General features: G+C 41.4%; 1 protein-coding gene across 2 annotated transcripts in view; it reads left to right on the top strand.

Annotated features, from left to right (window-relative positions):
* The first annotated feature begins 398 nt into the window (after nucleotides 1-398).
* The window catches only part of AUTS2 (activator of transcription and developmental regulator AUTS2), a 1210906-nt gene continuing 1195603 nt past the window's right edge, over nucleotides 399-15701 (top strand). For both annotated transcript variants that reach the window (XM_068968276.1, XM_068968277.1), the window contains exon 1: nucleotides 399-707. In XM_068968276.1, coding sequence (XP_068824377.1) covers nucleotides 399-707 — 309 coding nt within the window. The remainder of the gene's footprint in view (nucleotides 708-15701) is intronic.

Below are 15701 nucleotides of genomic sequence, written 5' to 3' on the forward strand. Positions count from 1 at the left end.
GATCAAAGCATTCCGCTATTCTGATTTATTGCCTGCTTGGTGAGTTATTTTTTTTTTCCCCCTCTAAAGGAGACCTGTGTGTTCAGCCATTACTTTGCTCGGCGCTGCTCACAGGAATCTCCGACCCTCGGTGCTGTGGGCAGCCCCGCACTTGGGCTCCTCGCCTCTCGCCCTCGCTCCCGTCCCTCCTCCCTCTCTCCGCCCCTTCCCCCTTTTCTTTCTCCTCTCTTTCTTCCCCACTCTCCCTTCTTTCGGCCGCCGTCTCCCCCGCGCCCTCCTCGGGGCGGAGGGAAGCCGAGAAGGGGGAGGGAGGGGTTGGTGTCAATTTTTTTGTGCGGCCGCGGCCGGAGCCTGTGGCGGGCAGGCGGCGAGCGGGGAGACCCCGGCGCGGCAGAGCCATGGATGGCCCGACGCGGGGCCATGGACTCCGCAAAAAGCGGCGGTCGCGGTCACAGCGAGACCGGGAGAGGCGCTCCCGGGGCGGGCTGGGGGCCGGCGCGGCCGGCGGCGGCGGGGCCGGCCGGACCCGGGCGCCCTCGCTCGCCTCGTCGTCGGGCTCCGACAAGGAAGACAATGGGAAGCCCCCGTCCTCCGCCCCGTCCCGGCCCAGACCCCCGCGGAGGAAGCGGCGAGAGTCCACCTCGGCCGAAGAGGACATCATTGATGGATTTGCCATGACCAGCTTTGTCACTTTTGAAGCGCTGGAGGTAAGGGGGACCCCCCTCCCCCCGGTTTCCCTTTATAGGCACGACCCCCTCCCTCCTCGGCTGTGCTCGGCTCTGCTGCCTCCCCCCGCCGCGCTCCGGTCGGTCTGGCTGGCTGTCTAGGTTGAGGTCTTATTGTTGGGGGGGTGGGGGGGAGAGCTGGGGGCGCGGGTAGACAGGCAGCAGGAGGGAATCGCCAAGCCTTGCCTGGTCTCCTGGTCTCCTCGTTCTCGCTCGCCTTCCCCCTGCGCCCCCTCCCCGCACCCCCTCCACAGCAGATGGGCAGAAAGAAAGGGGTTCAGGCATCACAACAATGCGCCCCCCTCCACGGAGAGCTCTGCCCCTACTGCTTCCTCCTCTCCCTCCCCAATCATGGCTTCTTGGCTGGTGGAAGTCTCTTTGCTGGGTTTGGGGCGCCTGTGGACGGTTCTCTGTGTGCTTTCTACAGAGCCATATGTCCCTGTGTGTGTGTCTGTGTAGTGTGGACCTTTCCTGGGTGTCCTCGGGACCGGAGACTGACGGGGTATTGTGGTTCTTTGCCCCCTTCCTCTCTTCCTGTTCTTTTCTTTTCTTTTTTCTTTCTTTCCTTTTTTCTTTTCTTTTTTTGGTGAAGCTGGGGAAGGGGGCGTTTTCTCCTGGTTGGGAGAAAGAAGGGAGGAGGGGAGAGAGGAGAGGAAAGGATGGAATATCTTTCAGTATTCCGTTCGGGGCTCTATTACGGAAAGGGTTAATTGTAATATTATCTATACACACAACATGCACATGTGTGTGTATATGAACAATTCGGGTGAAAGACAGAAAAAGGTACACCAGGGAGGACGGATGGGAGGAAAGAATAAAATCCTAGCTGGTATCTGAAGGGCTTGTCACCCAATTGTCCCTCTCCTTTTCCTTTTTTTGTGTTTTCTTTTCTTTTTCTTTCTGATTGGCTTTGTGTGTGTGTATAGAACTATATGTGTCTTCCTTTATTCCTTGGGCACCTGCAGCGTTGATTTACAAATGCACATTTTCCTGCCAGCTAAAGGGCTCCTTGGGGGTGTTGGTGGGGGAGGCAAGTAGAGGGAGATTGTCCGGGGGTCAGAGGAAAACTCTCTTCACCTGGACGGATCTGGTTTGGTGCTGGCATGGGTCACTGGCCTGTATAAATGTAACTCCCTTTTCTCCTCCCCCACCTTCCTCTCCCCACCCCCAACACACCACACACACACACACACAGGCGGTTGGAGATTCTGCAGAGTTGGTCCAGCTTTCTTAAGCACAAAACCAAGATAGGAGTTGGTTTCTAGGCTTTCCTGCACCTGATGTGATGGTGTGAGGTTCCTGAAAGAAACTTTTCCCTTTCCCTTTGGTTTTTGCTGTTATTATGGTATTGTTTGCAGTGCTCAAATGCAAGCTTTGTTGATGACAGCTTAAATCTCACATGCAGTAACTGTGCAGGTTTAGATTGCTGTGTGTGTGTTTGGGTGTCAGGTTTAAATATTTTTTAAAAGGAAGCCTTCCTGTTAGGGTTATTCTTTTCTGTTTGAACTGCTTTTTGGTTGGGCTCCTGGTCGTTATGGTGGTGGATGGTGGCCAGTGGTTGGGGAGGAATGGAGAGTGGTGGTGTTGGTGGCCATAGATTTTGATGTTAGTGATTGAATCAGTTATCCTCTGGTTCTAGAACTGGTACTTTATTGACTAAAATGGATCTTACATAGTTCTTTTGAGTGTTGAGGCTCACCACTTATTAGGATAATTCTAAGTGTGGCTTCAACTTTGCCAGTGTGGGGAGGGTACTGTACAGTGTGACCTCTTTCTCTCTGTCTCTCTCTTGCTTTAAAAGCGGAATTGAAATGGTAGTATGTGTTCTAGTATGTGAATTAGAAAATGCTGCCTAAAATTTGATTGTTACCAGTGGTTGGTTTAGGACAGTGTTTGTAAGAGCTGCTTACAAGTGGTTTTGCTTCCAGTGTGGTTATCCTGGGCTCTATGTGGCCCCTCGCAATAAGTAAGCAAGAGGGGTCTGCAGATTTCCACAAACCTTTTTGAAGGTCAAGTAAAGATAAATATAACACATGCAGTTCTTTTTGGTGATTTTACTTTTAATAAATACTTGATGGGCTTGTGTATCTATCCATTTGGCTTTTGAGAGAAAATGTGCCCATTCCAGTTTCTTTTGGGTGTAAAAAACTTCTAATTTTTAAAGAAGACCAAGTTTGAAGTGTACCATAATTACTGTTCCTTTTCTTGCTGTGATTATTTTTCTGCTATTTTTCTAGATTCAAAACCCAGGTTACTTTGGTTAGCTGAATATTATAATACCTTCATATCTGAATATCATTTACATATCTGGTTATACAGGTCTAACTTTTTAAAAAGTTTCTTTAAACTTTATAGAAAAATGTAAACATATCCAAAAATACAGTATAACAAACTCCAAGGTGCACAACCACCTAGGTTCAACAGTTGTCTTTCTAAGTGGTAATGATTCAGGGTGGTGGCGGGGAGCCCACCCGAACCAATAGTATTATCACACCTAGGTGAATTAACAACAGTTCCCTAATATCAAATATCTTCACATGCATTTACGTTTAGGAGTCCCAATTTTTGTAGGAAAGCTGTGAATACACTTTTCAGGTTAAAAAAATATATAGTGGGGAATAAAAATCATCATGTATGTCTGGTTCTGTGCGACAGCATGGATCTCTTTGTGGCTTACCACATCTGTGTCCATGCTTCATAGCGAGGCATATGTGTGTGGTGATTAAAATCTCTGGTGTCCTGTTGTCCTCAGTTTGGAAGATTTACTGAATCATCACTAAGAAATTTGAGGGTTTGTTAGGAAACAGGCAACTGAACTATGAACTTGGACAGGAATGTATAATACAAGAGCGCTTGTAAATGTTAAGAATCATCATGTATGATGAGAATTATCCTAAACACATACTATGTTTTTGTGTCTGGAAATGAAATCAGTTGTCACCACGGATCATTAGAGTTGCTGCTGGTATGATGTTGTGATAAAAAACCAGAAATATTGGCTTGCACAAGCTAGGCTTTTAAATTTAGGCTTGAATCAGAGCAGTAGCTAGCAAACTGTGGAGTGTATACTTTTGGTGTTAATGGACACACCATTTGACTCCATGGTTTGGTTTTTGTCTTGAGTGGCTGATTTTGACTTCCCTTTAAAAAAAAGAGGCTCCTAACTCATAGTGAAATGTCATAATAAAATTGTTCCAGACTAATGGTTTTACTCATAATACTGGAGGAAAAATAAGAAACTTGTCTAATGAGAACCATAATTTTTATTGGATTTATTTTTCACTCTTGTTGGATTCTTATTTAAAATGATGAAAGCTTTGGACAGAGTTTGAGAAGTCCTACACTTTATACAGTGAAACTGGCAGAGGTAGTTTCGTATTCTGCAGGGACACTTGTCTTGAGTAATTGTGCCCTGAAGTTCAAGTATGTGATTGTGAAGAGTCTTGTGATAGAAGATAAGAGGGTAAGTGAGGAGGCTAAAGTTGAACATGGTGTTCTTTTCATTATGCGTTTGAGCAGCAGTATTATTTACTTGAATATTCTTTGAATGAGACTGAGTATCCCCAGATATCAAGCCTCATTAAAAAGTGGTTTTCAGCAAACAAAGTATAAATGGGAATGTTGGGATCTAGTACTGCCAGTGTACCCTGATGTGCCAGATGATATTGCCTTTTTGTTATTTGCATTTTTTTTTTTTCTGTGTAATCTTGATTAGGAAGCCATGTGAGCACTATGGCTGAAAACCTGCAAATTCATTTTTTTTCCCCTTCACTTGGCTGTTGTGCCCTGGTTTCTTAGGGGAGCCTTCTTATATACAACTGACCAAGGGAAGCAGAGATGAAACGGGAGGGATTAGCAGACAGGAGGCCAGTTGGAGCTTTGCAGGCTTGTGAAAACGAAGGAAGACTCATTTCTGGTGGATGGAGGATCAAACCAAGACTTTCATGGGGTCTTCATTTCCTTCGTGTTTCAGGGCTTACCCACACATTGGTAGTGTAAGTAGGCTGTACAGAATTTGGTGTACTTATAGCATATCAGGCTCTGATAACTTACTGTGGTCAAATCTCACTTATTCAGTTAAAAAATTTTTAATCATGTTTCTTGTATCAGTCAGCAAATATTTATGGAGTGTGTGATATGTGCAAGGTACTAGAAGGAGGAAAGTCTATATATTTTATATATATATATATATATATATAGTATCTTTGAAGGAGTGTGCAGTTCAGTTGGTAAATTAATTAAGTGTTGCACTTACAGTTTTGAAACAGGCACTCAAATGCCTCATTCCAACTAAGTGCAGTAAGCTTTCAGAGAAGGAATAGTGAGATAGGCTGAAGTATTTGAGAAGCCTTCCTGAAGAATATACATAGGTTGAAGTGATTTGGATAGACAGAGAGTGGGGATTGGGGAGGGGATTCTGAGAAGAGGGGATGGTGAACAAGACATAGAAACAAGATGAGTGACTAGGGTTTAAGGGGCAAGAAGGGGCTGTAGAAATGAGAACAAAATGGTGTAAGTAAAGAGTGCTTGTGTAGAGGCCCACCTTCCAGGCTGTCCTAACTAGTTGAGTGACATTGGGAAGCTACTCTCTAAAGGAATCCTTTTCTTTTTGCACAAGTTGAGAGGTTTAGAGTAGTTTTAAAGCAAAGATACCCAAGCTAGAGGGAAACATAGTTCTCCAGGTGTTCACAGGTTGTGGTCCAGACGAAGAAATGCAACTCTTCGCTCAGTTAATTTTGGAACTTGATGGGCCAGACAGAATTAAATGGGTAGCTTGTTCTACAAGGATTAGAAATATTTTGTTATGTGTATGCAAGTTTTGAATGTTAGAGAAAGATATGTGATGTGCCTTATTTCCTAATATTTGACCACAGGAAACTTTCATTCTTGTCATTGTAGTTCCTAATCCATAATCCAGTATGAGAATTCCTGGAAAAGAACTCAAAGGTCCCTTTCAGATCTTGCAACTTGATAATCTCTGAGTATGTTGACTGATGATAGATAACCAGGCACAAAAGTTTGAAATCAGGGTGGAAGCTGCTGCTTGAGTGGGAGTGGCAAGGGGAGTGTGAGATGTAAATAATGAGAGATGTAAATAATGATGATTAGTCCATTTCTCCTTCTTCCTTTTCCTGCCCCCTGTCAGCCCTTTCATTGATTGTTAGCAACCCCACCATGAGGTGAATATTGGTGAGTGGTTTTCATTAATGGTTCTTTCAGTGTGATAGTAAGCAAGTGAAGTCGTTCAGTCGTGTCCAACTCTTTGCGACCCCATGGACTGTAGCCTACCAGGCTCTTCTGTTCATGGGATTTTCCAGGCAATAGTACTGGAGTGGATTGCCATTTCCTTCTCCAGCGGATCTTCCCAACCCAGGGATCAAACCCGGGTCTCCCGCATTGTAGACAGCCGCTTTTACTGTCTGAGCCACCAGGGAAGTGTGATAGTGTGATAGTAGCCCAATTCTAATGCTACCAAGCTACCTTCCAGCCAGAGGGAGTTTTTATCCTGTCTTGGTGCCTTCTGGTTTCTTCTGTTGCTGCTTTTTAGCAAGCTGGGAAAAAAGGCTGGATGAGAAAGGAGGTTGACACTGATGTTAAAATAAAGGTTTTAAATTATCTGCCTTTTACTTGCTTATGTATGAAGTGTTCGTTCAAGAAAGGTCAGAACCCTTCCTGTGCTGTGGAACTGTTTTTGTTACGTTTTTCGCTTTATATCTTGGAAAGTTTGGGATGGTACTATGGAGTAAATGGGTCAGTTCCAGCATTTCACTTTGGGCAGTTTGCATAGCTTTAGGATCTAAGGTGTTCCTAAGTGGTAAGAAAGTTTATAGAAGGAAAAAGGACTGTGAATAACATGGTTGGTTATGAAGTCAAGTATTTTACTATACTTAACTGAATTTCAGTATTTCACTGTACAAGGCAGAGGATCACATCAGGAGAATTTATGTGAGATGAGGTAGACTATTGTGATATGGTGATTCCATGCACCTTGTGTTAGCTGTAGAGATGAATTGCTTTATATCTTTTTTGGAAGTAGACAGGGTATAAATGAATTGGTAAATTTAAAAACTGAATAACAGAGTTAGTGATTAGCCTTTGATCCTTTCTGAGAGTGTTTTCCTCTAGCTTTCACCATTGAAAAAGGGTTAAAAAAAGAACATTCAGTATGATTCTAGGAGATTGAAGGAGCATTGAGGTGATAAAAAGATTCTAAGACCCTATACAACATTTCTATTTGGTGTCAAAAATAAATGACAATTATGTAGTTTGAGAGAATGTTAGGATTAGAAATAAAGTCCCCAAGCTTAAAAAAATATATGTAGTTGAGAGCAGCTACTAAAGAATAATTGAGGTTCCACTTGCTAAATTTGAAAGCCTTTGGACATAAGGTCTGCTGCACTTTTTGATATGGAATGAGCGAGCGAGTGAGTGAGTGAGAGTGTGTGTGTGTGTGTGTGTGTGTGTATGTAGAGAGTGGATGGTGGGTTAGTGTTTTTACATTTTATTTTACCCCTATGGTGTAATACACTAATATACTAAATGTAGTCTAACTTTCTAAAAGTGCTTCATGCTATTTTTTCCTCTCAAGAAACAACACTTTTTTCAGGGTCAGGATTAAAACCAATATTATGTTGATATAGGGAAAAGGTAATGGGATAGCAACTATTCATTTGAGAAAGTTGTGGGGGAAAAGTCAGATTTAAAAACTCTCAAATAATTGGAGTTTGGAAGAGCAGGATGGCAATTAATCAAAACTAATTTAGGGACATTTAGCTGGGTCAGAACAAGTTTTTCTTACATAATGTGTACCTGTTCCATGAATAGATGAATGCAGATTTTTCTTTCCTAGAAGTGGGACATAGAATTAAAGGCTGTTGAGACCCTTAATTTGTATTCCTTCTTCCAGATTTAAACTGTGTTCTTCCTTAATTTCTTCTAATAAGCCTTTGGGGTAGGAGGTATGCAGTCAGTATCTTTCTTTCTAAGGTCACAGAAAATAGGTTCCTCTTGATGCTGTTAGTAACTGAGGAGGGGAGGGGTGGCTTTCACTTCGTCTGGGTTCCTTTGCTTGCTTAGGAAGAGGCTATGATAGCTCAGGGGGTAAAGAATCTGCTTGTAATGTGGAGACACAGGAGACGCAGGTTTGATTCCTGGGTTGGGAAGATCTTCTGGAGGAGGAAAATGGTAACCTACTCCAGTATTCTTGCCTGAAAAATTCCATGGGCAGAGAATAGGTGGGCTACAGTCCATGGGGTTGCGAAGAGTCGGATACGACTGAGCAGCTAAGCACAGGCTTCTGTGTGTCAGTGCTTTTCAGTCTCTGTTCCATATTTTGCAAGAGGAGTTGTCGCCTGAAGCCATCTGTATGGCTGCTGTCTTTACAGGTTTTTATTTCACCTACTAGTGCACGTGTCAGTCTCATCTTAGGGTCCAGTAGGTTCCCCACCACCTACTGCCTGCCTGCCTCCTTCCCACACTCCCTTGCAACTGCCCTCCTTTCTTTCTTCTTCTCTTCCTTTACTGAGGCCGAATCATCAAAATTATGAATGTAAGTTAATAAAAGGCAATGGATTTATGAAGTTCTGAATGAAATGTAGACACTTTAAATTCCAAACCTTCATTATTTGAACATTGACCGTCTGAGGGACTCTGAGGTTAGTACTGTGAGGGTAAATTTCTCAGTTTTCAGTTTTCTGAACTGTTATCAGCTCATCATTCTAATTTCTTGTTCATTTCTGAACTCTGGTTAGAGTGTGCCTGAGTAAATACCACAAATGACCAAGTACATGCAAACGTTTTGTCATTTTAATTTGCCACCATACCTTGTAGTGCCCTATCTCTGGATCCAGGAAAACCCAAGTGCAATAAAATGGAGTCACAAGAGGAGAAGAAAAAAGCCCACAGTTTGTAAGTAAATGAAAAATGGTAATGCAGGTTGGGATTCCCTTTTGGCAGAAAGCCTTCAAATTGCAGACAGATACTGTGTGATTGTTGTTAACTGAAGCATTTTGAAGTGACCTGGATTACATACAGAAACACAGCCTGTGAAAACAGATTATATGGATGAAATCTGATACTTTCACACTGGGTCTGCGACAGGGTTTATGTCAATGCCAGGGTCAAGTGGTGATGGTTCCTGAGGGATGTCAGGGTATTGTTTTCCTTGTCTCCACACCTTCCCTCCTTTGTAGCACAACCCACCAAGTTCATTCTGGATTTATGAAAAGTTTCTCATGGCAGTGATATTTTAGAGCTTGTGAAGAGGATTTAAGAGAGTCTGGTATTGCAGTGATTTCTTGATAGTTATACTGAAATAGACTTGTTGTTTGCTAGGTTCTCTGTTCAGCTATGCTTTCTAGCTAAATGTTACTGGCGATTTAGTGAATAGTTTTCCATAGTTAGAAACTAAGAGAAGGAAAAAAAAAACCCTCAGGAGATAAAGATGTAGATGGAACAATAGTTGAGCATTAGGTTATCACTTATTTTCCAGCCACATACTAGAAATTGCAGTGTTCCACCCACTCTGCCTATACATGTTCAGTGGCAAAAATAACAAAGGTCCTGAATTGTGCTATTCTAAGAAATGATTTTATATAGTTCAAGTGACATTATACTTTCACTGGACAAAAGGGGAAGCAATCTTGCATTGCTGTGTGTTCCAAGTTTGCTCCTGCCACATTTGTTAGGCTGATCAGTTTATTTGGGAAAATTGCAGTTTTGAGACTAATGTCCAGAGCTACAGTCCTCAGGGGGGTGTTGTCCTAAAGTTAGGACCTCAACTTTTTCAGAGCAGCCGTTTGATCCATTTCACTTCAGCTGTTGTTGACTGATGTGCTTTCTAAGCCAGAGCAGCATTCGAGGCACAGATATTGTCTTTAGAAATGCTGTAGTTCTACCTCTCATTTTGCAAATGAAAACACAGCCCAGAGGGGTTAATTGTCCTGCTTAAGATCACACTGGGAGTTACAGGCTCTCACTGGTATCCAGTGAAGCTAGAGGACTGTCTGCTTTTTTTAGTAAATTGGAAGGCTGAAAAAAAAAAATACCACAAATGAGGGTGATCACCCATGGTTGTAAAGATTCCCAATTTTCCTAAGAAATGTTCTGATTATTGCTCAGTATCAGGAAACTTTTAAAAGCATTCTGGTTTTCCCCAGTGCACGGTTGGCCTTTCTCTCAGGTCCATTATTAGTCTTTTTTAACACCCTTCCCTCCCCTCCATAATGAGGATGTAAAAGAAAAAACAAATATTAGGGTGATGGTATGAGGATTTCTCATCCTTGAGTATCCAATGGAAAGATAAAATAATTATTTGGATGTAAGATGATCTTAATGTTGCCCACTTAAAATTTTAATGTAATTTTTTGAGGGTAGAATATTTTCAGCCTGGTGATTCAGAGACTCAAAGCAACTTACCAACGTTGGTAGCAGAACATTTTTGAAACAAGTGAACTTTTGGAGTATGGTTGAATTGAAGACTCAATCAAACTTTTCTTCTGAGGAAGAAAGACTCAAAATATTAAATCCACATGACGTGTTGGGTAAGGCATCTTGCCTGTTTATTGCTGAACCAGAAAATTTATAACAACTGTTTGTCATGTGTATATATTTATAGCCATTCATATAATGAAAAGAAGTTTTCATGAGATTGTAATAACATATCAAGATAGATGTAATTAAAACAGAAGCAGATTGACACCCTGAATTAAATGCAAACCATAAACCAGGATACCTGAGCATTGGTGCCTTAAGTATTTGCTGCAGGGGGCAGTCAGCCAAATATGCAAATAAAAAGACATTGATGAATTTCCCTGGATGTGTGTATTGTGGTTGCACAGAACTCAACTATTTTATTAATCTTTTATCAAGCATTGTTTAGATTGCAGCAGCAATGGAATGTATTAATTTGGCAGACCAAATAGCTTAGGACCAGAAAGTAGGAAATAATAAGGGGAAGACATGATTGATATACTGTCCTATAAATAACACATGCGACTGACAACGGGGCTGAGTAATCTTTAGATCTGTGCTTGATGTCACTAATGGAGTTGTTAAACCAGGATGTTTGAGTTGAGCTTCAATCAGAGAGGCTACCTCCCATTTAAAATGCACGTCTATCTCTAGTTACACCCTGGACGGATGTGTTGACAAAATCGGTGTAGGTTGAATTTTTTTAGGTTGGGTGAATGTGCCGGGGAACCTTACTGTGAAAAATATGATTAAAAAAGAAAATCGAGTATGATTCTCCTCTCTGCAGAGAAGCTTGCATTTTGGTAGAGTGAGTCTCTTTAGATGGGCATTGCTTTTCCTGAGACACTTTTATGCATGTGCTCCGTGTACTCCTAGAAGAAAGTGACTGTGAGATTTGCATTTTCTGTACAGGTTTCATACCTCACTTGGTCAGGGCTTCCAGGAGTAATTGGTGGTGATTTGAATAAGCCCGCATCATTCAGATTTCAGAGGTTGGTTTTCAAGAGCATGCTAAGGAGAGCTTGTGGCTATGAATACGGAGTATGATTTCCATATCTGTTCCATTGGGGAGTCCAGGCATGTCATAACCACTTCAGAGTCATGATTGTATGGAGACACCCTAGCTATAATTTTTCTATATGACAGTTCAGTTTTAAAATTGTAAAGATGCCAAGTGCAGGGCTGTATTGTTATTGGGGAAGTCAGTGACATCTGTTATATCTTGTTAACCAGGGGAGGAAAATGCTTTAATCAAAACATCTAATTATGCCCTCTCAACTGATGAAAGATCTTTTGCTAAATTTTTGGAATTGGCCTTAATGGAAGAAGCCGACCTCTACAGGAGCTGTGAAGTAAACTTACTCTTTTTATTTGAAAAATGCATATCATTAACCATGGTGACATAAGGGTATTTTAATTTTATCAAATTGCTCTTGTGCTGTGTGTTGAAAATAGACATTTTCAGAAGTCATCTAAGCCAGCATGAAGATCTTGCTTTTGTCCTCCTTCTCACCCTCATAGCATATGAGGCCCCAGAAGGAGTTTGTACTTCCAGATAGGAACCTGGGAAGCTAAGAGTTGGTTGAGAGCCACCTGGGGAGGGAGCAAATGATAATTACAGGTGAGAGGCTGGGGGATAATTCAGCCTGTGTGCTGGGAGGTGCGATTTCACACCTGAGTGTTAAAACCTGCCGTGTTAGACAGTGTTTTAAAATTAGTTTTATTAGTCTAATATAGAAATGGCCCAGATTGTTCTAGGTCACCTTCAGTTGAAGGAATATAACTGTTTTAAAATATTGAATATATAATGTGATTCCAAAAGTATTTCCTGTGTTTAGAAGTAGTTTCAAGTCATATCTGAAAGATTCCAAAACTGTGTTTAACTCATCATATCCACAACAGTTTTAGCTCCCTTGATCACTTTATAAAAAATTGTTAAATATTTTGACAATCACTAAGTCTTCCATCCTGTCTAGTAAAGCCAACCTTTAACTGTATTTCAACCCAGAATTAGTTTTATCTGCAACAGTTCTGTTTCCAGAGTCAGAGATAATAACAACATACTATAATAATAGTAGTAGTAATAATAATAATAAATTTATTAAGATTAATGTTGACCTCAGAGCAATGCTTTACTTCTTAGGTTTCAGAGTATTTCATTTTTTGAAATGATTTTCCCATGGCTCGTTGGGGACAGCCTTAGGGTATTTTTGAAGTGTTGAGCTGACAGTGTACTCTGTGTTTTATTTGGGTTCTGATGGGAAGTTCAAGTGCTGTTAATTTTTTCTTGGTCTGTTACATGCTCTGTCATGGCTCTCTGTGTAAAACTTGAGGTATGACTGGCACTTTGGAAAAGAGAGAGCCAGAGATACCTTCCTGTATTTCTAATGCATTATTTTATTTCCCTCTATTTCCTAACTTTAGTTTCTGTATTCCCCCTGCATGTATCCTTCCTGGGGTATTTGATGCTCTTAGAATTGTTGCTTCCTTTACTCAACAATCCTTGCACAGTCGGTAGTTAGTGCTTATTTAGAGTTGACCTAGTTCCACAAAAATTCCATGAAAAGAAATTTTAGAAAAGGGGGCTAGTGTTTTCTTAGTATTTACTCTGTGCCAGACGTTGTGCTTGAAATTTTGCATTCTTTGCCTCATTGGAGCTATGCTGTGGAAAAAATGAATGATATCCCTGTTTTAGAGTGGGAAGACACTGAGGCTCAGAGAGGTTAAGTCAACTTGCTCAAGGTCAGTACAGAAGAGGCAGGAAATGCAGTTGTTTCTGCCTGACCTGAAAGCTCAAGCTGCTCATCCCTTCCATTCTTCCTTTAATACAGGTTCATTTTGTGAGGGAATCCCAAATGGGACTCTGGTAGACCACATGTTCCTTATCGCTGCTGAAAATTGTCTTGGTTACAAAGGATTTTCTAGGTCTAATAATAAGATTTAGGAAGGGGGTAGTACCTCACCATCTTTTTGGAAGTTCTTTATTTTCTTTTTAAAAGCTGGAACTTGCGTAGGAGCCTGCCACTCATATAGTGCATCTGTAGCGTATTTGTTGTTGGCTTGATTCTTTTTCCTTCTTTTTCTTTCCTTCGGTCCGTCTCACTGTTTTTCCCTGTATTAAAATCTGACCTTTTTCCCAGTCACGTAGCTCAGGTAGATTTTAAGCCTTTGTCAAAGGCAGGGGTCAGGCTTTTAATATTGAGCGTAACTGTGTGTTTCAGTCCCTGTACTAAATCCTCTCACAGCAGCCCCCAGGAGCTGAGTATAAAATCGGAGAATGGACCCTGTCAATAGGTCACTGTGGGTAGAAGCTTCTTTCCTGCTCTAAATTCCTAGATATTTTGCCTGATTTTAAAACTATTCCAGGAAGTAGCACTTCTCCTGGCAATATATTCCACAATAAAACAGACCTTATTGGTAGGGTTTTTTTTTTTTTTTTAAACTAATAGGTACTCTGTTCTTCCTGGTAAAAGAACACACTAAATAGTTGCTTGCTTTTCTTGATACTTTTATCTCATTTATTTTCTCTGTCATTGTCTTCCTTTCATTATTCTAAGCATATTTGAAAATTGTTCACCCCTTTTTTCCTCTCCATCCTGTCGAGGTTTGTTTATGCTACGAAGCGTATTCTAATAAGTGTGACTGTTAGACTTGCTTCTTATGGAAATCCCAACTGTGATTACAGTGCTGTGCCTTCTAGAGAAGTCCCCTTTTCATTTCCTCTGGGCCAAATTGGGCCTCCACACAGCTCATCTTCTAGTACTTGGGTATTCAGACCTGCCTGGTGACCATCCCTTAGGGAGTGGTATAACACACACACATGCACACATACATGCCATGCCCTGTTAGTCCTGAAATCTCAAGAGATTTCTGGGTAAAAATATGAAGATCAAAGTAAACAATTCTGTGAAAAGTGTTTCTTTGGAGAGAGGAGGTAGTTTCTTCTCAGACCCATTATGCTCGGAGACCTGCAGTCTTGCTCCCTTCTCTCCAGCTATAGTGGAGCATGGTTACCCTATTGCACATCCAAAATATAGTAGATTTCAGTTTTTAACAGTTCATGATTGTAGGAGAGACACAAGTCAAAAGCATATCCTTTGAAATTTAACTGTAAAAATCTAGTGTCATAGGCTCCACACCTTTAAGTCCAGAGTTTTAAAAGCAATCTCTTAAACCTTGATTTTATATATTTATACCATATGAGTTCTGTATTACTCTTTTTACTCTCAGGGCTGTCCCAGATTTTGAATACTAGGTAGGATCTGTGTATTTTAAACTTTTCCTTGTGTTGTTCCTTGCCTGTCAGGTAGTTTGTAATAGCCCTGTTCTGATGTTTTCTATTAGGACCAGTAGGACAGTGGGTGCCCTCTGTTTACTATTTTTAGATGAACATTACCTTAGCATTCTGTTACAGATTTCTAAGTCAGCTGCCCATATTTCATCTGTACTCTTATTTCATTTAGTGTGGTGTACCTGGGATTAAGGATAGAGAAATATGTATGCTCAGGCTGATTTGGAAATTACATTGTTGAAATACAGCCCATATGGCCATTGTAAAATGGTTAGTACTGCATATAATTGCCTCCCCGATGATGTGCTTTGTCATTACTTCCATCTTCCAAGAAGCACTCCTGTAGCATGCTGACAGCAATGGCGTCATTAGAAAACATATGGACATGCAAAGGCATTAAGTTGTCTTTAGTTTAAGGATTAGATTACAGTGTTAGAGGATGGGTCTCCCCGTGCTTTCAGTCGGTAACTCTCGCTTAGTTCAGCACTGTGAGGCTGGATGATAGAGCTTTCCAAAAGTCCTGTTTTTTATGTGTTTGCTGAATATGTTTCATATCTTCCCTGCAATTTTTAGGAGGTCTTTGAGCTGTGTGTAAGATCTCATGGTGATACTGATACTGTAGTCAGCTGGCTTTTCTGGGTTTTTTCTCCCAACTGTTCATGCTTTGTGCAGAGTTCTTTTAGGACATACTATTCCCTCACCCTGTGTTTTCCTGAATGTTTCCTGATTGTAAGTCCAAAGCTGGCTGAGGCAGGAGGTCATTTAGATGTAAAAAGAGACTAAAGTAGTGGAGTCAGGAAGTCACCAGGTGGCTGCCATGTTGCCCAGATTTATATCCTGGATTGTATAACATCTGTTTCCATGTGGGTCCACCACCCTTTCTTCCTTTACCTCCTTCAAAGCAGTGAGATTTTTGCAGCCTGGAGGCTTAGCGGTGGGTCCCAGAGGCTCAGAGATGATGTAACAAGGCATGGAAAGAGACCCTAGCCTCCTCCCTGCCTCCCCTCATTGTAGGATGTGACTGCTTTTTAGCTGTAGATGTTTTAGGGATGGAACAGTTCTGGGACGTGGTATGTTTTGAATTTTTAGGGTACTTTATGCAGCTGCCAGTGAATAATGAGTGAAATTACAGAATGGAAAGTCATTTATCACATGTAACATTTCTCGTTGGAGTCTCACAGAAATAACATGGACTTGGAGACTTTCTAATAATA

This window comes from Capricornis sumatraensis, chromosome 3 (genome assembly GCF_032405125.1).
Source record: "Capricornis sumatraensis isolate serow.1 chromosome 3, serow.2, whole genome shotgun sequence".
Taxonomy (NCBI): domain Eukaryota; kingdom Metazoa; phylum Chordata; class Mammalia; order Artiodactyla; family Bovidae; genus Capricornis; species Capricornis sumatraensis.